General features: G+C 46.2%; 1 protein-coding gene across 7 annotated transcripts in view; it reads right to left on the bottom strand.

Moving 5' to 3' along the window:
• EML1 (echinoderm microtubule associated protein like 1) overlaps positions 1 to 27,311 on the bottom strand; it is a 194,799-nt gene that overhangs the window by 34,815 nt on the left and 132,673 nt on the right. For 4 of the 7 annotated variants that reach the window (XM_018066342.1, XM_018066339.1, XM_018066340.1 and 1 more), the window contains exons 4-6: positions 17,512 to 17,646; positions 1,557 to 1,585; positions 589 to 645 (exon numbers count right to left, since the gene is read on the bottom strand). In XM_018066342.1, coding sequence (XP_017921831.1) covers positions 589 to 645; positions 1,557 to 1,585; positions 17,512 to 17,646 — 221 coding nt within the window. The remainder of the gene's footprint in view (positions 1 to 588; positions 646 to 1,556; positions 1,586 to 17,511; positions 17,647 to 27,311) is intronic. The other 3 variants (XM_018066345.1, XM_018066343.1, XM_018066344.1) reach the window with 1 other exon arrangement.

The following is a 27,311-nucleotide window of genomic DNA, read 5'->3' as shown; positions in this document are numbered from 1 at the left end:
TGGAATATCTACTTGAGTATATCATTACGTGTTGGAAAAGTCCTTTGACAGGTTTACTTAATGGGCAAATCTACATCACTGGACTGAGAAGAAAAGCTCTGGAGTTAGCCTTGGCACTGTTCTGGATAGCTAAGTCAGACCTCCTACATCTTAAAAAAAAAACTAAAACAACAAAACGCAGCGAGGGAAAGCAATCTTTGCTTGCTTGTTCTTTTTTTCAGGCATGTTAGGATAACAGCACACAACCCCCAAACCCAGAGGTGCCAGAGGGAGCGGCCAGCAGCAGTGCAGGTTCCAGAAACGGGGCATCCAGGGCTCGCCCTATAGCTCTCTTGACATTCATACAGATTTTAAAAAGAGTTCTTGTCATCAGCCAATCGTCACCAGAGGTCCAGTTTTTAGCTCCTCAGTCAGACCTGCCCAAGTAAATGCTCAGGACTGCTTTGAACGTCCAATAAACCCATGTGGTTTGCATCACAAAGCATTTTCATACAAGGAGGGTAGCTGGTGGCCTGTATGAAAAGAGTTTCTGCAGCCTGGGGCGCAGCTTTGCTCAGAGAGCTATGAGGTTTCAGAAATGCCGCCTACCTTTGCAGTGTGTCACCCGGCGTTTCCCTTGGGATTTCGGAGACAGAGACAGAAGTGCTGGGTAAAGAGATGAGGGGGCACTGCAAGAGTGACTGGCCTGCCTGCAGGGGGCGCTCTTGAGCCCCACAGGCCCAGAGGTTCCCCCACCCCCACCGCTAGAAAAACCTGGACACATTTCAGGGGTTCTGACAAGTGCACACCAGACCTACTCTGCAGGCTAAGGGCGATTACATTTTCAGTGAGTAATTTCATGCTTCCTGAAAATGAAATGAATATTGAAGCTCATGCGCATAAATAGGAAAGTCTGACTTTCATGTTTTGATGCTGAACTTAAGAGGGGGAAAAAACTTGGAAAATTAAATGAGTTCATTTAGCTCATGGCACAAAATCTTGTCAAAGATTTTGCATTTTAAGTATGCTTTCAAATAAGCTTACTATTCTAAAAATAGCAGTTCCCTTATTATAACACGTGTTAGAAAAGATACATGGAAACATATATATGGACTATTAGTTGGCAGTTTAGGAAATCACAGGCAGAAAAAGAAGTCGCTTTTAGATAAAGTTGTAACTGGATACATCAGAGACTTTCCCTTTCAAGAGAAACGCAAATGCTGGTGATGGGAGAGCCCCCATTAGTAAGGAAGGGGCGAGAAAGGCAACAGGATGTTTTAACCGAGAAATTTCATGTAGCGGCATGTCACTCTTTCTCCTCATGGATGTCTCTTGAATCCGTTTTAAATGGGGGCAAATGAAGGGTTTAGTCTTTATGACCCTTTTTCTGGGTGGTCTCTGAGTGATGTGAGTCACCAGACCATGTACAGGCTGATAGTGAGCACTCAGCCCCCAGCCCCCCGACACAGACCCCCGTGTTCCGCCCATCCCAGCTGCCCCTGAACAACCGCTTCTTACTGCCCCTCAAGTACCACAGAGAGTAAGGGGCGCCCGCGCTGACACTCAGCCAGCCTTACCTGCGCTGAAGACCGGCTCCTTGGGTTTGCTGTGGAGACAAAACCAAAATAGGTTTTATTTCTTTCTAAATTTATGTTTAATTGGAGGAAAACTGCTTTTATAGCATTGTGTCGGTTTCTGCCATACAACAATGCAAATCAGCTTCCGATATGGACCATTTTTAAAGCCTTTATTGAATCTGCTACAATATTGCTTCTGTTTTATGCTTTGGTTTCCCCGCCCGGAGGCATGTGGGATTTGAGCTCTCTGACCAGGGGTCGAACCCACATTCCCTGCACTGGAAGACGAAGTCTAAACCATCAGACCACCAGGGAAGTCCCCCAAAACAGTTCTGAAAGGGAAGCATGGGCTGGTGGTTCGTCACAGAAGACCCCTCACCCACTAGCCACACTAGTTCGTCACACAGATGCTGAGTGAAGAACATATGTTACAAAGAAACACAAAGCCGTGTAACTGCGAAGAGGAACAGTGTAAACAAAAATGCTTAAAACCAAGTGCCAGGGATGACAATCCCAACTTTATCACCAAAGCTGTGCTTTTTATGAGAGCAAAGAAAGGTTTGGAGAAGGAAAACACATGGTTGATCAAGACGGAAAGAGCCCTGCCTAAATGCATAGAAAAGTTTCTCTTCCCCACGTGCTTCGGGCAGATTATTTGAAGGCCTTACTTAAAACTAGCAAACTCCTGTCTCAGGGGCTTTGGCGAGAGAAATTTAGTACCAGGCTCCCGAAAGGGGAGGAACTAAAGAACCTCTTGATGAGGGTGAAGGAGGAGAGTGAAAGAGCTGGCTTAAAACTCAATGTTAACAAACTAAGATCATGCCATCAGGCCCCATTACTTTACGGCAAACAGAAAGAGAAAAGGTGGAACTAGGGACAAATTTCCTCTTCTTGGGCCCCAAAATCACTGCGGATGGTGACTGCGGCAGTGAAATCAGAGGACAACTGCTTCTTGGCAGAAAAGCTATGACAAACCTAGACTGTGCTGAAAAGCAGAGACACTGCTCTGCCACCAAAGTTCCGCACAGTCAAGGCTGTGGTCTTCCCAGTGGTCACGTACGGTTGTGAGAGCTGGACTATAAAGAAGGCAGAAGGCCAAAGAATTGATGCCTTCGAACTGCGGTGCTGGCAAAGACTCCTGAAAGACCCTTGGACAGTGCGGAGATCAAACCAGCCACTCTTAAGGGAGATCAACCCTGAATACTCGCTGGGAGAACTGATGCTGAAGCTGAAGCTCCAGTGTTTGGCCATCTGATGCAAACAGCCGACTCACTGGAAAAGTCCCTGATGCTGGCAAAGACTGAGGGCAGAAGGAGAAGAGGGCATCACAGGATGAGATGGCTGGATGGCACCACCGATGCAATGGACACGGACTTGGGCAAACTCTGGGAGATGGTGAGGGACAGGGAAGCCTGTCGTGCTGCACTCCATGAGGTCACAGAGTTGGACACGACCGGGTGCCTGAACAACTCCCAGGAGGATGGCTCCTGGGGGGAAGATGAGGGGGCGGGGGAAAGGAGGGAAGAGCAAGGACTGCTGGGGTGTGGCCACATCCTGGGACATGGGGGGACCCCACTGTCTCAACCAGGCTGGGACCCCATGACTACACCTGGGAAACCAGATGCCCGCCCTGTTCAAGGGCACACCACGGACGGGCTGAGGTCACCCCTAGGGGTGAGCTTCCCACAAGACGGCCTGCCCCGGGGGTCCCCCCACCAAGTGCAGGAGGGCACGGTCCTCCCCGTGACAACTGGACAGCTGCCCGTGGGAAGACTGCCGCCTCGTGCCAGACAGGGGAGGGGACCCCCAAGGACGGCAGGAAGTGAATCCCGTTCAAACACAGATCCAGCCCTTGAACCCAAGGCTGCAAGACTCCAATGTCCACGCCGTCTTCCATGGTACCCACCGCCCTTTCCTGCCCCCAGCTTCCCAGAATGCCTCCCACTTTAACATACAGAACAAGACACAGTAAATAAATGAAATCCACCACAAAGATTTTGGGATTCCCTTGTAGCTCAGTTGGTAAAGAGTCTGGCTGCAATGCAGGAGACTCAGGTTTGATTCCTGGGTTGGGAAGACCCCCTGGAGGAGGAAATGGCAACCCACTCCAGTATTCTTACCTGGGAAATCAGATGGACAGAGGAGCCTGGTGGGCTATAGTCCATGGGATCGCAAAGAGTAAGACATGACTGAAGCGACCAAAACCACACCCACCCAGGGTGGGCTGGGAGGACCACGATCTTGCAGAGGCACCTACATTTTCTGAGTCCGCAAAATGAAAAATGCAAACCAGAGCAGATATCATCCTCATGTCACTTTTCTCCTTCACTTTGAACTTGGGATACGCTGAGAAACACTGCCAGTGAAAACTGCCCTTAATCCCATGATGTAACAGATGGTAGTATTTATTAACGGCCTTGATTTTCAGTTGATATTATGCTGTATATATGGGAAACTCTTTGCTGATGCTTTGAAATGGGTTCGATGTGTTTCAAGGAGGTGGATCTGCTATGGGGCAAGATTTCTGAACAATAGCCACTGGTCACTGAAACAGTACTCTGTGGGTCCAGCACACCTTTAACACAAAGCCTGCCTTCCATGGGCCCTGAAGGCCCTAAATAACCTCTATGGACCCCGACGTTTTTCCGATCTCATCTCTCTCTCCCCTCAGTCATGGAGTTCCAGACACTCTGTTCTCGCTGTCCTGTGACTGGGTCAGCACCTCCTGAGCCAGGCGTGGACCCCAGCTTCCTGACCCCTGGACGCTGCTCCCTCCCCACCAGGGACAGTGCACGGCCGGGCCTGTGCTCAGATTCACCCTGTCCTGTTCCTCACACCCTGCCCACGCGTGCGTGCTAAGTCGCTTCAGTCATGTCTTGACTTTGTGACCCCATGGACTGTAGCCTGTCAGGCTCCTCTGTCCACAGGATTCTTCAGGCAAGAATACTGGGGTGGGTTGCCACTTCCTCCTTCAGGGGATCTTCTCGACCCAGGGGTCAAACCCGGGTCTCTTCCGTCTCCTGCGCTGGCAGGCGGGTCCTTTACCACGACTACCACCTGGGAAGCCCAGATTTATCTTCATTATCGTGTCTCTCCCCATCAGGAGGGAAGCCCAGAAGGGCAGGGATCGCTGTCCACAGCTGTGACCCAGGGCCTGTAACAGCCTTCAGCTGCTGACTGGGAGCTGGTAGGGTCTGGAGCCCTCCCTGCCTCTGACTTGGCTGGCCCTGTGGATCTGCGTCTGGCCGGGTGGGCTGGGGGCGGGGGCGTCTCAGCAGCCTGGCCCCTGCTGCCCCCCACTCCCCGAAGTAGCTGGTGCTGTCCCGTGCATCATGCTTCCCGCCATCCTCCCAGCTGGTGCTCAGCCTTCACCCCGCCCCGCCCCGCCAGGGCCCCTCTCAGGGTCCTCGTCCCTCCTTCAGGGCAGCTGAACAGCACGGGGTTCCCATGAAGGGCCCAGTGTGGAGCATCCTTCAGCAACTACCGTGCCTGGGCTCTGAGAGGGGGGCTTCGGGACTCTGTCCTACTCCCTGGCTGTGTGGGAAGAACGTGTGTGCGTGTGCGTGTGTGTGAGCACGCGTGCATGAAGGTTCATCTTGAGCCTGGGGCTCCCGAGAGTCCACCCATGCCAGTCCACACCCGGCTTCACAGTATTCTAGAAGCTTTCAGCTCCTTTCCTCCTCTTCCTCCCATTCCTCCTCTTCCTGCAGCTCTGCAAAGATTTCAGCAGTGGTCACAGTCCCTCCTAAGAGGGGCCTGTCACTTTTGGGGTCGGAGTTCATTGCATCACTTAGTGACCGTGGCTCTATGGTGGGCTTACCTGGCTTGTTCTTGTTATTGGAGGGAGTCACACTCTTGCGATTTTTTTTTTTAAGTGGAAGAACAAGTCTTAACTCCAAATTTTATATCTTATTAGATTCAAGGCAGGGCAAGGACACAAGAGGAAAAGCTAAAACAGATCACTACAAAGCACATCCGCTAGTGAGGGAAGCTAGGCAGGGAATTAGGAGACAGGAAAGCTGTTTTTTTTCCATCATGACTTTGATCACAGAAGTATAAAGATGCCGAGTCTGTGAGACAGATATAAGCAACCCAGGACCTTCCCAAGAGATAGGAAAGAGCAATTACGGATTATGTTTCTCTTAGAGAACATTCATAGGGGAATGTGAACTCCAAATGTAGGGAGGCTAGTGGAATTCTGACGCTGAAGCACCATAAGAAGATGGATAAAAGATCTCTGTTAAAAGATCAGAAAAAGGCAGCCTGAGTGTTATCAGCTGAAGGTCACTGAGAAGTATCAGGTACTGAACTGCTCTTAGTTCTTCAAATCCTGCTCTAAACGACGGGCTAACCTTTGGGTACCAGGCTTCCCTGGTGGCTCAGATGGTAAAGAATCTGCCTGCAATGCAAGAGACCCTGCTTGGATCCCTAGGAAGATCTCCTGGAGGAGGAAATGGCAACCCCCTCCAGTATTCTTGCTTGGAGAATTCCATGGACAGAGGAGCCTGGCAGGGTACAGTTCATAGAATCACAAAGAGTCGGACACGACTGAGTGACTGATACAAAGTGTATTTAGGAAACATACTATTGCCATGTATCATTATTTTAGAAAGTTAAATATCTATAGAAAAATATACTATTACTATATTTACTTTAGAATCCATGATCCCTGCGAACACACCACCCTCCTGAAAGACAAGAGGCCAAGGAAAGGGCCTATTCCAATCACGAGTGCCTGTCTTATGAATACAAAGCTATAAAGGACAATGAATCTTCCCAACCGCGTACAGAAGGGAAAACCCACAGAACAGATGATGACAGTGATCCGAAGTTAAAGACACTGTTGCCCCAGTCAACATCAGCTCACGGGAGCCTGAACTCAGCGTCAGTAGAGCTGAGAGTGAGCTCCTCAGTACAGCTTCAGACCCAGCACGCTGGAAACACGCCCGGGCTGTGAACCCACCTGGACCAAGAGACGATCGCCTCTCAAAGTGGTGTGTGGTCTGTCTCTGGTCACCCACTCCTCAGTGGGAGCTCCAGGGAAAACTGAAGTGGGTGACTTCACACAGGGCCTGGTCCCCAGCGGTGGCGAGGGGGGGTGGGGAGGGGAGCAGAGTGGTGCTCCCTTCATGCCCATGCAAGTCCAGAGTCAGCACTGATGCAGGTGCAGGACGGAAGTGCGCCCACGGGAGCGGAAGGATCTCCGTCCCGGCAGGCAGACCCTCACCTCTAGGCTGGCCCAGCATTCGGCGGCCGGGGCCAGTGTCTCCTAAACGAACAGTGGTGCCATCCGATGCGGCTGGTTTTTTTTTTGGCAGGAAGGCGATCTGCTGAAAAAGCTTGGCTTGGCTGTACTCTCCCTAGGGCGGGACGGTTCAGGAGACTCTCTGAAGGACTCCTCCTCGTATAAGCAGTACCGGGGGGTCAGGGAGGGTGGTGAGGTCGCCTGGAGCCTTCCCCAGACCAGTAGCTGGATCTGGAGGCAGCAAGAGGAAGCCAGGCAGTGGGCACAAAGAAAAGCTCCCACCGGAAGCTGCGAGTTCACACCCATGAAGCACTATAACCGCCCAGGGCCAAGTCAGGTGGCACCAAATCCCCAGAAATGTTCCGTGTGGACTCTGGGCACCAGGGCTGTCACAAGCGGCCATTTCCCCCTTCATCTGCTATAATTCAGATGCTGCACTGCGGGCTGGGTGTGTGTCAGGGGAAGAGAGTCCTACCAAGAATCCCTTCAGACTCGGATGCAATGAATATCCCCCAAACTCTTGCCCTGTGGTGGGATCTGCACTTAGCATGTTTGTGAAAGTGAAAGTGTTAGTCGCTCAGTTCTGTCCGACTCTTTGCGACCCCACCAGGCTCCTCTGTCCATGGAATTCTCCAGGCAAGTATACTGGAGTCGGCTGCCATTTCCTTCTCCAGGGGATCTTCCCCACTCAGGGACTGAAGCCAGGTCTCCTGCATTGGCAGGCGAATTCTTTTCCATCTGAGCCACCAGGGAAGCCCGAGCATTTTCGTACCTGTTACTAATTTACCCCAAAGTCCTGAGAGCAGGTCTCTGCCCCATGGGTGGCCTATGTAACAGCGCACTCTGGGAGACGGGGGTTCGGGAGACCCGAAACAGGCCAGATGCTTCTGAGAAGACACGCTTGCTTCAGAAAATGATTAAGAAGGCCTGATCAAGGAGGACACTGTTCCGAAGTCAAACTTTTTTTTTCCCCTGAAACTTACTCATCTATAAAAATGGTACCTCCCAGCACACGGTACCATGACTGCTGAAAACGATTTCACTTGATGGAATATAATCCCTGTTGGAAGTCAAAATACTCTACTACGTAAATGATGATTCTTTTATAAACTGCCCTAAGTAAGCAGCTTTTAATACAAGTAGGATCATTCAGGAACGATAGATTTAAAATATTTAGAAGTCACTCCTGGGGTCAAAAACTACTGCTTCACAGACACCTCCAACCAATACTTCACTTTAACACAGCAGAAGGGGCAGAGATTTTGAAGTCAGCTGGATCCGTGTTTTATTTGGTCAAATCACTTCACCTCCACAAACTTTAGATTCTTTCATCTATAAAACAGGACCAAAACCACTGTGAGGCACAGGGTATCGCAGGATCAAATATAATATGTAACAAAATACCTAACATGTGTTTATTAATTAATATCTTCCCTCTTCCTCCTAGTTTCACTGACAATAACCTACATGTATTTTTGAGCTCCTCACCTAACAGCCTCAAAACTGAAACAAAATAAAGAATATCAGTGCTTATATATTTTAACATTTGTTAAAAAGGAAATGACCCCTTGGCTTAAAGACTGAAACAATCTTTTCATTAAAAAAAAAATTCATTTAAGTCACCTCATTTCCAGTATAAACGTTTTAGAATCCAAATGTAGTGTTAAAATCATCCACCAATAGGTGGTGCTATTTGCATAGTTCTTAAATGATCATAGTTTTAACAATTAAGTATGTGGGTAACATTTTTTCATTCATTCAGTGAATGTTTGTTGAGCACTTACAGTGTGCCAGACCTGTGCAAAGTGCTAGGAATACAAAGAAGGAAAAAAAAATGACCCAGCTCTTTAATGCCCTCCTGAAGCTTAAAGGTGTAGCGAGGGGGAGGGTGTAGGTGATATCCCTGGCAGGTAGGGAGGGAGTTACAAAGGTAATGTGTGTGTTAGTCGCTGAGTTGCGTCTAACTCTTTGCCACCCCAAGGACTGTGGCCCACCAGGCTCCTGCATCCACGGGATTTCCCAGGCAAGAATACTGGAGTGAGTTGCCATTTCCTTCGCCAGGGGATCTTCCTCACCCAGGTATTGGACCCACATCTCCCGCACTGTAGGCGGATTCTTTACCATGTGAGGCACCAGGGAAGCCCATAAAGTTAATGGGCAGGAACAAAGCAATCTGGAGGGCGGGTAACTCAGACCGGGGCTCTCAGGCAGGCTTCCCAGGGAAGGGCGCGCCGAGTCGGGTCTTGCAGGATTGGCTGCAGCTCTCCTCTACCTGACACACACGCGCCACTTCAGACGAAGGGAGCCTCCGGGCAGTCAGCAATAGAAGCTGTCACTCATCGAGCTGTGCATTTGTTTGGTTTGGGGCTTTTTGATTTTATAATAAAAAGATTTTTCTACACATGCCGTCTTCTTACTTAGATTTGCATTACTTTAATGAAGACGGAGTTTGAACATCTTTTCCTTAATTAATTGGCTATGTGTACTTCTTTCTCAGCGAACTGCCTCTGCTCATACCTTTTACCTACTTTGCTATTGAGTTGACTGTCCTTTGCCTCCCTGGTGTGGGTAGCAACCTTTGGAAATGGAGGACATTGACCCTTTTCAGCTGCGGGTATCAATTGTGTCTGTTGAGTCTTCACGGGCTGCTCCCTTCCACTTCCTGCCATGCCTCATGCTGTGTCCCGCACACAGCAGGGGCTGAGTCAAGCGGTGCTGGGAAAGTGACTGAATAAGGTGGCAGAATTTCTGTGAGGTCTCTTAATGGAAGTTGGAGAATTCCGGAATGTCCTGAAGAAGAGAGGCACTCAGGATTGAGGACTGGGGTGAGCAAAACTGTGCAAACATCAGCCCAAACGCCAGAACGGAGAAGTGGTGGCTATCAGCTACGGAGTCCCAGTGTTGGCGAGCCCCATGCCAAGGATGCTACCGACATGCACCATCCTGTTTACCTCTTGCAGCAGCCCTGGGCGGTAGGTAGGGGCTAGTCTGCACCGGTGCTGAGAGGAACCTCAGTGAGATTAAGTAACTAGTTCACAGTCCCAGAGCAAAAGCGGCAGAGCTGGGATTAAAACTTGGATATGGCCATGATGTACCTTAAGCCTAAATTCTTCCTGTTATACTGGCTGAGGTAAAAAAGATACATTCACCAAATACTTATTGGGTACCTACTAGGGCTTCTCAGTGGCGTTAGTGGTAAAGACTCCTCCCGCCAGTGAAGAAGACGTTAAGCGATGTGGGCTTGATCCCTGGGTGGAGAAGATCCCCTGGAGAAGGAAATGGTACTCTGCACCAGTATTCATGCCTGGAAAATCCCATGGGCAGAGGAGCCTGGTGAGCTACGGTCCATGGGGCCACAAAGAGTCAGACACAACTGAGCGCCCAAGCACCTACTGTGTGCCAGGCGTTGTTCCAGATGTCGGGCTGGTCTGACTGGACTAGAAAAGTCTTCCTGATTCCCAAATGTCCAATTAAAGTGCGTTCATCTAGGTAAATGATGGTCCTCATCCGAGAAAATGTTGTAAGAGTATATTTCCTGAAACAAAGGCGTGCTTACACGGCAAATGAGAAAGAGGGTTACAAAATGTATGCAGAAGAATATAATTTATGTAAAAATTATACACTACACAACACCCTAGAAATAAAGTCTGGATGGAAACACAATGAAATGGTAGCTGAGAGTCCTCTGACTGCCACGATTATAGAGGGTTTTCCTTTCCTCTTTTTTTGTATATTTGGATATCCCAAAACACAGGTTACCTTGTGTAATAATAAACTGCTTCACAAAGGAAAATAAATCCTGCTGGGGGAAGTGGGAGTCAGCGTTGGCAGATGTGGATATCAGGGCACAAGAGAGGGTGAGCAGCCAGTGGATGAAGGACTTGAACCCAGGCCGAAGATTAAGATTTAGATCCCACCATCAGTGATGCTCAAGGAAAACCAAAGCAAGGCTGAGCCTTAAGGACCTCTGATAGACTTCATTTTCTTGGGCTCCAAAATCAGTGCAGACAGTGACTGTAGCCATGAAATTAAAAGATGCTTGTTCATTGGAAGAAAAGCTATGACAAACCTGGACAGTGAATTGAAAAGCAGAGACATCACTTTGCTGACAAACATCCATACAGTCAAAGCTATGGCTTTTCCAGCAGTCATGTACGGATGTGATAGTTGGACCATAAAGAAAGTTGAGTGCCGAGGAACTGATGCTTTAGAATCGTGGTGTAGGAGAAGACTCTTGAGAGTCCCTTGAACAGGAAGATCAAAACAGTCAATCCTAAAGGAAATCAATCCTGAATATTCATTGGAAGGACTGATGCTGAAGTTGAAGCTCCAATACTTTGGCCACCTGATGCAAAGAGCCAACTCGTTGGAGAACACCATGATGCTAGGAAAGACTGAGGGCAGGGAGAGAAAGGGTGACAGAGGATGAGATGGTTGGATGGCATCACCGACTCGATGGACATGAGTTTGAGCAAGCTCTGGAAGACGGTGAAGGACAGGGAAGCCTGGAGTGCTGCAATCCATGGGGTCACACAGAGTCGGACACGACTGAGTGATTGAACAACAACAAGGATCTCCAGGTGTCATCCAAAAAGACTGTCTCCGCTAGTATGGAGAAAAGGGGACCCTCCTACACTGTCAGTGGGAATGTGAACTGTGAGCCACTATGGAGAACAGCATGGAGGTTCCTCAAAGAGCTAAAATAGAGCTATTATATGATCAGCAGTCCCCTCCTGGGCATATATTTGGACAGAAGTGTAATTCAAAAGGATAACGCACCCCCATATTCACAGCAGCACTATTCACAATAGCCAAGACATGGAAGCAACCTAAATGTCCATCAGCAGATGAATGGCTAAAGAAGGCGTGCCCATGCATGTGTGCACACACAATGGAATACTACTCGGTCATGAAAAAGAAAGAAATCACGCCACGTGCAGCAGTATGGACGGACCTAGAGATGATCACACTAAGTGAAGGAAGTCAGACAAAGACAAATGATGTCACTTACATGTGGAAGCTAAAATATGATACAAATTGAACTTATCCATGAAAGAGAAACAGACTCACAGACATACAGAACAGACTTGTGGCTGCCAAGGGGCAGAGGGCAGGGGAGGGACAGACTGGGAGTTTGCAATCAGCAGATACAAACTATTAAACATAGAGTGGATAACCAACAAGGACCTACTGTATAGCACGGGGATTATGTTCAAAAGTAATAAATCCTGTAATAAACCATAATGGAAAAGAATATATGCATTATTACACTTCTATATTTGTTGCTGTTGTTCCTTCACTAAGCCGTGTCTGCCCCTTTGTGACCCCATGGACTGCAGCATGCCAGGCTCCCCTATCCTCCACTATCTCCAGGAGTTTGCTCAAGTTAATGTCCATTGAGTCAGTGATGCTCTCTATCTCATCTTCTGCCACCCCCTTGTTCTTTTGTCTTCAGTCTTTCCCAGCATCAGGGTCTTTTCCAATGAGTTGGCTCTTCCCATCAGGTGGCCAAAGCAATGGAGCTTCGGCTTCACCAACAGTCCTTCCAAAGGATATTCAGGGTTGATTTCCCTTAGGATTGACTGGTTTGACTTCCTTGCTGGCCAAGGGACGCTCAAGAGTCTTCTCCAGGACCACAGTTTGCAAGCATCAATTCAGCTTCGGCTTCACCAACAGTCCTTCCAAAGGATATTCAGGGTTGATTTCCCTTAGGATTGACTGGTTTGACTTCCTTGCTGGCCAAGGGACACTCAAGAGTCTTCTCCAGGACCACAGTTTGCAAGCATCAATTCTTCAGCAGCCAGCTTTCTTTATGGTCCAACTCTCACATCCATGCATTACTACTGGAAAAACCATAAAGCTTTGACTATACAGACGTTTGGCGGCAAAGTGATGTCTCCGCTTTTTAAAACATTAGCTTTCCTTCCAAGGAACAAGCACCTTTTAATTTCGTGGCTGCAGTCACTGTGCACAGTGAGTTTGGAGCCCAAGAAAATAACATCTGTCACTGTTTCCACTTTTTTTTATTTGCCATGAAGTGATGGAACTGGATGCCACGATCTTACTTTTTTTTTAAATGTTGAATTTCAAGCCAGCTTTTTCACTTTCCTCTTTCACGCTCATCTAGAGGCTCTTTAGTTCGTCTTCATTTTCTGCCATTAGAGTGGGCATCGTCTACATATATGTATAACTGAATTACTTTGCTGTGCAGCAGAAACTAACACAACATTGTAAATCAACTATACTTCAGTAAAAAGAAAAGGAGCTTTCCTCATTGGAGGCTGAAGTTTCAAGAAGGATGGAGCTGAGTGTCCTGCTCGCGGTTCTGGACATCGCAGCCTGGACAAAGCAGCCAGCTGCACAACACTAAAGGGCGTCCAAAGGCAAGTCTTCATATGGTGGGCATCTTCACAGTTTTGAAGCTTTTTTCATATATGTTGACTCCAAAGGTGGGCAGTTTGCGTGTTACAACGAGGCTCCCAGCAGATAGTTGTCACATTTCTTACTGGAACAAAATCAGCTCACACTGCAACAACTTTTTGATGCAAACCAAGCGTTTTGCTTACAAAGTTGATATATCTTATTCCCTTCAAAATGACAATGGGGGAACTAGTTGGATAACTGAAACATTTTATCAATCTGGCAACATTAACTGTACATTCTGAATGGTAGCTGTTTTTCTGTCTGATATGAAACACTTAAAACAAAACCCCTCTCTTGGATTAGGCTACTGGCTACATTAGATAGTACAGGTTGTTTACCAGAATGTTACTATCAAGTCCCTATTTAAATTTAATAAGTACGTCATGATGACACAAATCACTATATAAATAATTCTTAATATTCACAATTTACCATCAATAATACATGAGGTAAATATTACATTGCTGTATATTGCTCTTGTTCTTATGAAAATTGTGTCACTGCAAAGTTTAATAAGTGCTGTTAAAATTCTGTGGCTCATTGCAAGGAAAATATTTTAAAATGTTAACTATTCTAAGATAAAAGTCTCAAGTGTCACAAGAGAGACTGTTGACTCCCGTGACCGTTTCCAGAGAAAATGAGATACATGAGCAAGAGGACTGAAACTACGAGGAAGAATAGTTGCTTTGAACATAAAACATGATGATTATTCAATAAATTAACGTATCTTAGAAAATGTAAATTTTAGGACCTCAAAACACTATTACTTTATGTTTGACAGTAAGATCTATACAATTGATAGGAAATGGCTTTATATTTGTTGTGATTATTATTACAGAGACACAAAAACGCTGAAAGGGGCCTCTTTCGCATTTTCGCGAAAGTGCCAGATGTGCTAATTCAGCTTTGCATATGGTGTGTAGTAGCCGCGAGCTTTACAGCAAACGGTTTGGGGCTGATACAAGCCCAAGCACTGCCTGGCGTGAATGACTTGCTTCTTCTATGAGTCAGGACAAACCCGAAGTCACAGCTGCAAGGTCACCCTCACTCACTCATGTTCTGATGAGCTTTCCTGGGGGTCTCAGTGCCTGAACACCAGTTCGTTCTGATGGGACATTAACAAACGTGAGAATATATGGTCAGTCCTCTGTATCTGCACCCAAGGAATCAAACACAAGCATGAAAGTCCGTGGTCGGCTGAATCTGTGGATGCAGAGCCACCAACTGGAGGACTTGAGCATCCATGGATTTGGGGATGGGAGTGGGGGTGGGGTCCCGGAACCAACAGCCCTTGGACACCCTGGGGCGACTGTATAATACTTTGTGTCTCCCCAGCCAATGAGAATCTGCCAAAATCCAGGTTGTACTCATAAGAGTGTCCAGTGGATCTAAGTTAGTATGTGTTAGACCGAATAAAGACTAATGACTTCAGACGTCATCCACCACCTTCATCTTACAATTGAGGAAAATCAAGGTCAGAATTTTGGAAAGCCTCATGAACTATATTTTCTCCTAACAGGTCTTGATTTACAACAGCTGCCATTACTGAGTGCCAAGTGCTATACTGGGTGTTTTCTTACCAGTTAGCTCTCTGACAAGATTCAAGGGCATTAAGATATAAAATCCTTCATTCACAGAGGGGGAAAAGCTGAGGCTCAGAGAAGTGAAGTGGCCAAGTTTGTTTATAAACCCACATCTTTCTTCTACTCCAGAACCTGTGTCCTTTCCATTACATCTTGCTATGTACAGTAACCTCACATGGACAATGGGTTAAAAGGTAAGACTGCGGACAAATATTTGTGTGTGATGTGGAAGAGGTCGTGCTGTCTTAGACTACTGAGGACCATAACGTTTAAAAGTGGAATTGCACCTTTCCATCCCTTTCTTTGGCTGCTTTAAGCCCTGGAGACTGGGCATTGATCCATAAGACTCCAGCTCTGGTTTGGTACAAGTTGCAGGCAACTCAAGAGAGGGGCTCTTGATGGGGAATGGAACGGAAGGATGAAGGGAAGTGGGCAGGCAGTGACGGATGCACCGGCTTGACCTTCACCTCTATTGCTTCTAGCTGCTTCTTCCTTCTGAGTTACCGCTGCCATCATTTCCATGGGTCCCTAAAGGCGTCTGCCAGTACCAGCAATGACCCACAGAAGGCAGGAACTTTCTCTCTGAAACTCCTTAGGTGCAACTCAACCAGTTCAGCACTACACGTGGTGTTGCTGTTGTTGAGTTGCTAAGTTGTGTCTGACTCTTTTATAGCACACCTGTCCTTCACTATCTCCCAGAGTTTGCTCAGATTCACGTCCATTCAGCCAGTGAGGCTCTCTAACCATCTCATCCTCTGCTGTCCCCTTCTCCTCCTGCCCTCAATCTTTCCCAGCATCAGGGTCTTTTCCAATGAGTCGGCCCTTTGAATCAGCTGGCCAGCGTACTGGAGCTTCAGTTTGAACATCAGTCCTTCCAGTGAATATTTAGGGTTGATTTCCTTTACGATTCACTGGTTGGATCTCCTTTGCAGTCCAAGTGACTTTCAAGAGTCCAGCACTACATGGGTCTCAACTATTCTTGGGATCTAACAAGACAAAGAACTTACGTTTAAATGGCCATGTTCAGTTGCCTGAATTATTTTTAGAAAATGATTAGTAAATTTTCCCAGTCCTTCATTTCCAAATCAAAATTTCCTGGCATTAAAACAAACAAAAAAAACAACGCCCTTTGTAAATATCTTTCATGGAAATATTTACCCAGCACACTGAGCAAAGACATAGGACTTAAAAGATACAACAGATCTGGAGTTTGCACAATGCAGACTCTTTCTGGAAATTCTTAATACAAATCAGATGTGCAGAGAAGGAGCCAAGTTTTTAAGAACTGCCTAGATCTCGACATCTCAGGTCAACTTCCAGGCTTACCCTAAATTCAGAGAAGCCTAAAGGCCACCCTGCATCTCCCACGTACCCATGCTCTGCTGCTGTTGTAACCACTTGGCCTTATTTCCAAGGTATTATCACCCAATTAGCATAATCTTCTGATAAGAAGTCCTAATAGTCTAAATTAGACAACAGCCCCATGTCAGTGGTTTTGAGATTGTTAATTGGCTGTGGATTTGACCTGCGAGAGACGTGAGAGGTGCTTGCGATCTCTGTATACAAAGCGTGTCTTTTAGGAATAAAACCGAAAGAGAGCTTAAGCCTCTTTTACAGGACTGAATCAGAGTGGACTTACAAACCTGGAACTTTTACAGCCTGTGGGTTGGAGTCCACCACTTTATGACTAAGCCCTCTCCTTACATGAACATTTGGAAAAAAGACAACAAAACAGGGTTAGCCTGTGAAGCTGAAATTCCTTCCTAAGCTTTGCTCAACAGAGAATAAAATTTAAAGCACGATGTTTAAAAAGAGAGAATAAAGTACGTTGAGTAGATATTTACAGAGAGACTGTCCTCATATACACAATACATTCTTAGACGTAAAACAAGCTGTTAAAATGCCCCAAATCAGCTCTCACTAATAAAATGTTACTATTAATTTAACAGGGAGTTATCATAATCCATTATAAAACAACCTCAAAGAAAAAGACTGATGAAACCAGAAAGAAAGTGGTTCCTATCCCTGGTGTTAGCTCGATATTAAAAATAATTTCTGACAAATCATGCGATTACAACTTTTTACCCAGTATTTAGAAAATACTGTTGACAAGCTTAAGCCACTGAAGTTAACTTTAAAATGGCAGCTGAGAGGGACTGTCCTGGTGGTCCAGGGGGTAAGAATCCACTTTCCAATGCAGGGGACATGGGTTCGATCCCTGGTTCAATGCAGGGGACACAAGTTTAATGCCACTAGGCAGCTAAGCCTGCATGCTGCGACAACTGAGCCCTTGTGCTCTAGAGACTGTGTTCCACAACTAGAGAAAGGCCGTGCCAGCAACGAAGACCCAGTGCAGCCAAAAAAAAGAAGGAAAAAACAAGGCAGCTGAGAGTATTAGAAACATAAAGTGTCCCACACTTTATCAACTCAGAAGCTTCCCAAATTTGGAGCTGGTACTAAGCAAGTTCTCAAGAAGGCCTTCTGCATGCACAGGGAGTCGAAGTCACAGTTCTCCACCTGGCTGGTAACGGGGGTGAGCTGTGACCAGGAGCTGTCTGCCGAGCCCTCAGTGAGTCCGGAGAAGGCACAGGCACCATGAGGGCTCCTTGCTTATATGCACGCCGGGGGCCTTCGGATGCGCCACTGGGGAAGGGAGCTCACACGACATCGGAACGGCAGGAACCGGCGGGAAGACGCCCCTTACCTTTCACTGTTCTTTTTGCCACTCGAAGAACTGCTGGTGGATCCCGTGCGGTTCCGGTTTCCTTTGGAATCCCCGTAGCTTTCCCTTCGACCGCCAGGAGACACCCGTTCGGAAGAGCTGGTCCTCTTGATGGTACTGAAAGTGCGAAGGAAATGACAGTGAGGCGACAGAGAAATCCTTCCCGGAGTGGTTTTGTCCTGCTGCTGAATACGGAAACATATACACAGGACATCCTATTTCCATGTGGATATTTAAAAGATAGCCTGGTTCTAAATTCCTTACTACAGAGATCAAAAATTTTTTCAGAATGTCACTTGAGATCTATGCTTCTACTCATTGCCTTTGTAACAGTGAAGTTCAAGGTCACTGGGGAAGTTGAAAGTGCCAACTCCAATAATACCATGAGCATTAGCACCATGAATATCCATGGTACCCATGAATACGACGGCCTTAGTGGGAGGTGACCCCGCCCTTGTGTAGGCTTCAGTCTAGACCAGTGGTGCTCAACCAGGGGTGACTCTGCCCCCCAGGGACACTTTGGCTTGTCACAGCTGGGGGAGCAGGGAGAGCTGCTCCATCTAATGGGTGAACGCCAGGGATCTAATGGGTGTACCAGCAGCCACTGCTACAGCTAAGTCACTTCGGTCATGTCTGACTCTGAGACCCCGTGGACTGCAGCCTGCCAGGCTCCTCTGTCTATGGCATTCTCCAGGCAAGAATACTAATCCACTTAGAGAGAGTTGTTGTGCCCTCCTCCAGCGGATCTTCCCGACCCAGGGATTGAACGCACGTCCCTTGCACTGGCAGGTGGGTTACCTCTAGTGCCACCTGGGAGGCCCCAAATACCCTTCTAAAGCCCAGGAGAGCACTATGACAAAGATGGTCCAGACCCAAAGGTCAGCAGGGCTGCTACTAAAGAACTCTGGTCTAAAGGCACACGCGGGACAAACACAATCCACTCTCTGTGGGATTGCCTCGTTTAGAGGGGGTCCCACGCAAGTGCTTACTTCCTTCTGTGTAACCAGAGGGCCTAGAGTAGTTGGAAGACTGATGTGGGATGTCTAGGGAAGACTTCCTGAAGACTGTGAATTTCTGGGAGAGAGAAAATCAGTGCCTTGGATATGCTGCAGTTACGCAATAGGCAAGAGCCTGTCCTGGGAAAAGGGACACCCCCTGCACAGGAACCCACAGGGGTGAGGGGCCAGTTAGCCAGGGCCGGGGCTGTAGCTTGATGGTCTGCTCTTGGAGCCTGGTCGTGTGCTACAGACAACCTGTAAAGTTTTTTTTTTTAATTTTCATCATTAGGTCATGTGTTTCCTGAGGTCTCATCTCATTTATCATTCTTGTATTCTTTGCAGAGTCTAGTAGAGAAGCTTGATAAATGTTTATTACATGAAAGGATGAAATAAATGAAAAAATACATGGGAGTGTCACACGGACAAAGGGTCACAGGGAGATGCCATCATTTAGCACCTGCTCCATGAGAAAAAAGGAGAAGGGTGAATGGAGGTGCTGCTCCCTGGCAGGACTGCATGTGGGGGGGTCTGGTGTGGATGCAGACAGTCAAGGTGTGGTGGGTGAGAACCTAAGTCTGCAGCCCAGGAGGGGGCTCAGGACGCCAATGTCAGCAGGGGTTACTGAACCACGGACGCAGAGGGGATCTGCATGCCAGGGAGGAGAGGGGATGAAAATGAGAACCTTTGCCTCCTGGGAAAGAGAAATGAGGTGGACAAGGTGGGCTGAAGAACTGCCGTGGGAATCTCAGGAGGCAGAGAAACCTGGAGATACCAGAGAAGCAAGAACCCAGGGAGGATGCTAAGGAGCTGGGGCTGTGGGTAGAGGAGGGGAGCTCGATGATGGAGCCTCAGAGGCTCCGGTGAGCACGCAGCCAGGAGAGGGTGCACGGGACCGAAGTTCCATCAGGAGGAGGCAGGAGCCCAGGAGCCTGAGACAGCGAGGCTGCTACCGCTGGGCTGGACGTGCCCTCCTTTCTCACAGTGAAACAGCACCGGACGTGCAAGAGCTTTGCACACAGGATGCCCCTGCTGTCTTCCCTTCATTCCCTTTTCCTTCTCATCTCTGCCCTCCTTCCAGCCAATTTCAGTCCTTCTTCCTCTGTCATGTCCAACCAGTCAGTAAAGAAGCTCTTAGCATGTTTTTTTAAAACTGTAGGGTGTATTGGTTTTAAAAAAAAATCTCATTCTCTGAGTGAGCGAACATAAATGAGATGAGCATAATCGCAATGACTGGAAGACAATTTCTGCGTAGGCTCTTCGGTCACTGAGGGAACTCTGAACTGACAGCACTGGGATCTCATGGCTGGGATCCTCACGGCTGGGATCCACACGGCTGTGCCTTAAGAGCAAAATGTGAATTTTTAGAACACTCAACTTGAGGACAAGGAAATTACAGCTCTTGGGAGAGCATTACACTTCTGAAATTTAGGATTGAAGTCTAAAAATTACAGAAGGCTTTGTGCTAAAGTTCAAGATCTTCCAGTGACGATAAACACCAAGCTCACTTCACGTCTCGAGAGTGTTCTCTGCTGAGCATCTGACATGAGGCTCTCAGGCACCGCGCCTTGGCAGCTGGCAGCCTCCAGCGTCACCTCTGTGGCGTCCTTGTGGGAGTTCAGGGCAAGTTCATGGCTATTTGAAAGCTTGTATAAAGCACCCTTAAAGAGTTGAAACACCGTGACTGTTAATCAATGATAGCAAATGTTAGCCGATTTGCTAATAATTAGCACTCAACCTAGCTCCTGGAAGAGTTAAGAGGGGAGATCAATGATGAAACTGTGGGCAGCAACAGTTCACATCTATGAAGAGTTTTGCATTTCATACGCATCATTGAATTTAAACCTCAAACCCCCAGTGACTGTGTCATCATTCCTATTCTACAGACTTTATTTTCCTGGGCTCCAAGATCACTGCAGACAGTGACTGCAGCCATGAAATTAAAAGATGCTTGCTCCTTGGAAGAAAAGCTACGACACACCTAGACAGCATATTAAAAAGCAGAGACATCGCTTTGCCGCCAAACATCCGTATAGTCAAAGCTATGGTTTTTTCAGTTGTCATGTATGGACGTGAGAGCTGGACCATAAGGAAGGGTGAATGCTGAAGAATTGATGCTTTGAACTGCGGCATTGGAGAAGACTCTTGAGAATCCCTTGGACTACAAAGAGATCAGACGAGTCAATCCTAAAGGAAATCAAACCTGAATATTCATCGGAAGGACTGATGCTGAAGTTGAAGCTCCAATACTTTGGCCATCTGATGCTAAGAGCTGACTTACTGGAAAGACCCTGATGCTGGGAAAGACTGAGGGCAGGAAGAGAAGAGGGCAACAGAGGCTGAGATGGTTGGATGGCATCATTGACTCAATGAATATAAGTTTGAGCAGACTCTGGGAGACAGAGAAGGACAGGGAAGCCTGGTGTACTGCAGTTCTTGGAGTTGCAAAGAGTCAGGTGTGACCGAGCTGGTGAACAACAACAACAGATGGGGGGATAGCTTCAGGGTATAAAGTCAAACGGCTGAGGTCACTTGACCCCTAGCTCTCTACTGAATCTCTTAGTTAACAACACCTAGGCAACTCTCTGATGATCCAGCAGTTAGGGCCCCGAGTTTTCACTGCCAACGGCCCGGGTTCAATCTCTGCGCAGAGAATTAAGATCCTATAAGCCACATGGCGAGGCCAAAAATAAACAGAGACCAGCTGCACGTTATAAAACACTGAACACATGAGTTTTGAGGACCTGTTGAACAGAGGTGCTGAGTGTCTAAAAATCCAATAAAGGTTGGCAGGGAGTAGATGCATGCATACGTATGGCTGAGTTCCTTTGCTGTCCACTCGAAACTATTACAACACCGTTCACTGGCTGTATTACAATATAAAATAGCAAGTTTAAAAAAATCCACCAAAGGTCAGTAATAACAGCTACATTTTTTAAGACTTGAGCAATGGCAGGCATCAGGTAAGACCCTCTAAGCAACCACACTAGAAGGCAGGTGAAACTAGCAAGCAGCATCAGCGAGGGCTACATTGGAAATCTAAGTACCCCTCACCTGGCTGTTGGTCTGTTCAGTGTGTAAGCATTGAGAAGGCTCACAGACCTGTTTAATCTATGTATGAGAGGCATGGAAACAAAGCAGAATAAACATGAGTGTGGTGATAAAAGCATGGAAAATTATTTTGGTAAACGTCAATAAATTACAGAATACACTGCGCATTAAAACAGGAAGAACATTTCGGTCTGCATATATAGACGGATATAATCCATCACAACCCTTTCAAGATATTTGTTATTTGCACATTTGCATTAACATGTTAATCTTTTTTTTTTTTTTAAATCTACTATTGTTGTATACTCAAGAACAAGACATTTCCCTTCGAGAGCCAACGGCTCTTAACGAATTAAAGAGGACTTATTAGGATTCAAAGCCAAGGACAGAAAATAGAGCTTGAAGACAAGACACTTGCAGGAACAAGGGCGGTCAGAAGGAGTTAATACTGTATACACTCTGTGAGGAGCCTGCTGCAATCACCAGCGGGGAGTAACCAAAGAAGTTATGTTCCCTCAGGACAGCAAGGGAAAAACCACGCTCTTTATTTTCAAAGTGGTAGAAGTTCTAGCTTGGGAGAGAATGTATAATCACACATTTTTTAGTGCTTAAGGCAAGTACGTCTGGTGTAGAAATGCACTAATAATACCATCATTTCTTCTTTTCCCTCCTGCTCTCGACCTCCACTCCCAAACTCCATACTTTCTAAGTTCTGAAAACGTAATCGTGCTTTACACTACACTGCAGTTGCATTCAATGGCTTTTGCTGACTTAAACTAAATTTCAGATGTAAAACTGAATCTCTGCAAATGGAGAGCGGAGGAAAAGTGGCCATCTTTTTTCTCAAGGTTAGACAGTAACTCTGAGTGTAATAAGCTACCATGACTGCTGTCTTTCTTTCATTATGTGATCTGGAACCAAGAATTGGCTTTCCAAAATCTTGGGGGAAAAGATCCCAAACTTTTACAATTGAGAAAAAAAAAATACGAATCTTAAGGGGAAGCTTGTACGCGTGACCAGAGATTTTTCTAATGAGGTCATCTGTCACGACAGCTGGAGTGATTAACACTAGATTAGAAGAATTATCTACTTGACAATTGCAGGCAGGAAATGGCAACCACTCCAGTACTCTTGTCTGGAGAATCCCTCTGACAGAGGAGCCTGGTGGGCTTCAGTCCATGGGGTCATAGAGAGCTGGACACGACTGAGCACACGCTCGACAAACACTTGGAATCAACTTATACTGGGCGCTGTACTGAGCACTGGCGAGTCAACAGGGACCAGAACTAACCTGGCTTTTGTCCTGCAAGGGTGAGGTAATTGAGACAGACTGAGGTCACACACTTCAATAATTAAGCAAGGCTGAAGACATTGTAACAACAACAAAAAGGTATTTTCTAAGAAGGCTGGTGGTCTTAGAGAATTTGACACGTGAAAATAAGTGGTTTTTTTTTTTTTTTCTTTCCTATCATATGAAGTCAACTACCTGAGCCTAGGGGGCTTCCCTGGAGGCTCAGATGGTAAAGAATCCACCTGCAATGCAGGAGACCTGAGTTCGATCCCTGGGTTGGGAAGATCCCCTGGAGAAGGGAATGGCTACCCGCTCCAGTATTCTTGTCTGTAAAATTCCATGGACAGAGGAAGCCAGAGGGCTACAGTCCATAGGGTCGAAAAGAGTCAGACAAGACTGGGCGACTAACATTTCACAACCTGAGCCCAGAGTGGGGAACCGCATCCTTTCTGGTAAGAGGGTAGGTGCCAATTCATCTTCCTCTGTTTAACAGCAAAATACTCCCATCTCTAATTTTGTTGCAGAGATCAGACTCAGAATATGAATTTAACATATACATCTCAGTGGATCTCAATGATAAATATATTAGAAAAACGAAAACAACAACCCGAAGCAGATTTAAATCCTTAAGCACCTGGCGCTGACTTCGGGGCTTTCACAAACACTGTATTGCTAATGAGTGCAGCTATTTTTCCAAAGGACTGTCAGCTGTTTGTTTGGAAACCATGGATATTTACCATACTATCTTCCAATTGGAGCGGAGCATTTTAAAAATAATGCTCTCTTTTTGCACCAGTTTTGTTCTTTTGATCTCTCTTCTCACAGCTCTGCCCTATTGTAAAGCTCTACTTAGGGGTGGAAAGAATGAGTGATTGTCTCCGTTTTGAGCCAGTGGGAATGTTATTCTATTGTCAGCTTCAGCATCCCCACTGAGCAAGGTATGACCTACAACGTCTTCCCGGATTCTCTGCCTTTTCTTCTTTGACTAATGGAAACAAAGCTTTTCCCAAGGATTCCAAATCAAGCCCCCAATCGAAGTCTTAATTGGCAACACAAAGCACAACCCCTGGGTGCTGGACAATTTCCAAAGGGGATTTTGTTCTTTCGGTACTAGGCTGAAAAAACCCGAAAAAAGAAAACAAACATATACCCATCCAGACGCCACAGATGCCCCAGTTCCTTTAATTTAGAACTCTGATTACAGAAAAATTCTAACACAATTGTACACATATTTTAAATGGCTTGGAGGTTGTTTTACTCCTAATAGAATGCCCAGCTTGCGTCTGTTTTCAAAACTCTCTCTCCTCAGGAGAGATCTATACGAACTTTATCACAGAGTAACTGTTAACACGCCACTGTTTGGATTTCCAACTTCCAGATGGATGAGAATTCACATCCACGGAAGCCCATATAAGGCAAAGAAACAAGATAACTGAATCACTACACCCTATGCTGAAAACCAAGAGTCTCAGACAATCTAGAAAACTGCGTATTTCTAGTTGACTGCTAACAGCTTATCAAATGACTATGACTGATCATTTTGTAAACTGAAAAGTCTACAGAGGACTAAGAATATTTGTAGGAGGAAGGTCATTGTCTAAATGCTGATATACAGGGATTTCCCAGTGGTCCAGTGGTTAAGACTTCACCTTCCAGCGCAGGAGTGCAGATTCAGTCGCCGGTCTGGGAACTAAGATCCCTCATGTCTCATGGTCAAAAAGCCAGGACACAAACAACACAAGCAATGTTGTAGCAAGTTCAATACAGACTTAAAACTGGCTGATTAAAAAAAAAAATCTTTCCAAAGTGCTAATACGCACACATATATACAGCATGCATGCTTAGTTGCTCAGTTGTGGCTCAGTGATCCTTTGGACAGTAGCCCATCAGGCTCCTCTGTCCATGGGATTTCCCATGTAAGAATACGGGAGCAAGTAGCCATTTCCTTCTCCAGGGTATCTTCCCGATCCAGGAATCGAACCCGAGTCTCCTGTGTCTCCTGCATTGCTGGTAGATTCTTTAGCTGCTGAGCCACTGAGGCAGCCCTTATCAAATATGATGGTTAATAATTACCCTCCCTTCCTTCCTTCCTTCCAAGACAATATTGCTGAGGACGAGCTCTGTCCCTGAGCGCCTTCATACCTGGACGAGCAGAGGACCCAGGCCTCTCTCACAGCACAGGCCTGGGTCCTGACCTGGGGGTTCAGGGCCTGCAGCCCCTTATCCATGGGCAGGTCGGTCTCTCAGAGATCAAGCTGCCGGCATCTCTGCTCAGCCACCCTCACCCCTGCCTGCTGCTCCTGTCAGCACTCCTGGGGCTTCTCAGAACATCACCGTTTCTAACGAGCATCATCCACACAAGGGCACACAAGAGGGATGGTTTCCAAAGAATAATTATACGGAGCACTTTTTTTTACAAGGAGATGCAAGCGCTGACCTGGAAATCTTTGCAAGAACCAGCCCATCACAGTGAAAAGAGCGTGAGCTCTGGCGCCAGACAGACCTGGGTTTGAGCCCATGTTCTCTCCACTCACTTGATCCCAGACCGGTTACTTCACTTCTCTGAGCCTCAGTTTACCCATTGGCAAAACAGGGATAATAATATGTCCCTTGGAAGGCTGTTTTGAGGATTAGTGATAATGGCATTAAAAGCTTGGTGCTTTGTAGGCTTTTATTATACTATCGTCAAAAATGATTTCTGCCATCATCACTGATTTAAAGAGGGGCTGGAACTATACTGTGGCTCTTTGTCTCTGTGAAAACGTAGACAGCATATTAAAAAAAGAGAGACATCACTTTGCTGACTTTGACCACAGTCAAAGCTATGGCTTTTCTAGTAGTCATGTATGGATGTGAGAGGTGGACCATAGAGAAAGTAAGCAAAGAACTGATGCTTTCAAACTGTGATGCTGGAGAAGACTCTTGAGCATCCCTTGGACTGCAAGAGGATTGCACCAGTCAATCCTAAAGGAAATCAACTCTGAATATTTATTGGAAGGACTGATCCTGAAGCTGAAGCTCTAATACTTTGGCCAGCTGATGCGAAGAGCCAACTCACTGAAAAATACCCTGATGTTGGGAAAGAGTAAGGGCAAGAGAAGAAGGGGGTGACAGAGGATGAGATGGTGGGGTGGTATTACTGACTCAATGGACATGAGTTTGAGCAAATTCCGGAAGATAGTGGAAGACAGAGAAGCCTGATGTGCTGCAGTCCATGGGGTTGCAAAGAGTTGGACATGACTCAGTGACTGAACAAAAACAAATCAATTAGGTTCTGCAGCAGAGTACTAGTTACTCTGGATCAAACGTGGAGGCTTCTACAAAAACAAAGTGCAAGAATACTTGACATAAGCTCTCAGGAAATGAACTGAAAGCTAGAAATTCTATCTGCATTTCAAATTTTACTTTTATCATGTTTTGCTCCAAAAAAATTTTTTTTTATTTTACTTAAACTCCAAATACATAAAGGGATATCAATTATAAAAGTGAATTTTCAAGAATAAAGACAAAGAAGCTCATTTTTCATTAACTATTAGCTACCTTAAGAAGTCAACCTTGAAATTAAACAACCCACTCTTAAACAGCCAATGGGTTAAAGAAGAAATCACAAGAGAATTTAGAAAATATCTGGAGACAAATGAAAACAAACAAAAAAGATTCCAAAACGCGTGGGATGCAGAGAGCAGTACTATTAGAGAAATTTATAGCTATGAAAACACAGAAAGATCTCAAATCAACAAATTAACTTTATTTCTACTTCTCAAGGAAGTAGGAAAAAACAACAAAAAATAAAACCAAAAGTTAGCAGAGGGAAAGTAAAAATAAAGATTATAGCAGAGATGAACAAAATAGAGAAAAGAAAAACAATAGAAAAAAATCAAGGAACCAAGAGTTGATTTTTTGAAAGACCAATAAAAGTGCTAACTCCTCCATTAAACTAGAAAAAAAAAGAGAAGACTGAAATAACTAAAATTAGAAACAAAAGAGAATATTACAACTGATGTCACAGAAATGAAAAGGATTATGAGATTACTATGAATAAGCAATGCCTTCGAACCATGGTGCTGGAGAAGACTCTTGAGAGTCCCTTGGACGGCAAGGAGATCAAACTAGTCAATCCTAAAGGAAATCAACCCTGAATAGTCATTGGAAGGACTGATGCTGAAGCTGAAGCTCTAATACCTTGGCCAATACTTTCTTCTGATGTGAAGAGCTGACTTATTGGAAAAGACCCTGATGCTGGGAAAGACTGAAAGCAGAAGGAGAGGAAGGCGGCAGCAAATGAGATGGTGGGATGGTATTACCAGTGCAACGGACATGAGTTTGAGCAAACTCCAGGAGACAGGAAAGGACAGGGAATCCTGGCGTGCTGCAGTTCGGGGGGTCGAAAGGGTAGGACCCGAATGAGCAAGCGAGCAACAACTACCAAACTGAATTTATCAGCA

Source organism: Capra hircus, chromosome 21, assembly GCF_001704415.2.
Source record: "Capra hircus breed San Clemente chromosome 21, ASM170441v1, whole genome shotgun sequence".
NCBI lineage: Eukaryota > Metazoa > Chordata > Mammalia > Artiodactyla > Bovidae > Capra > Capra hircus.
This window is presented reverse-complemented; position numbering and strand designations above follow the sequence as displayed.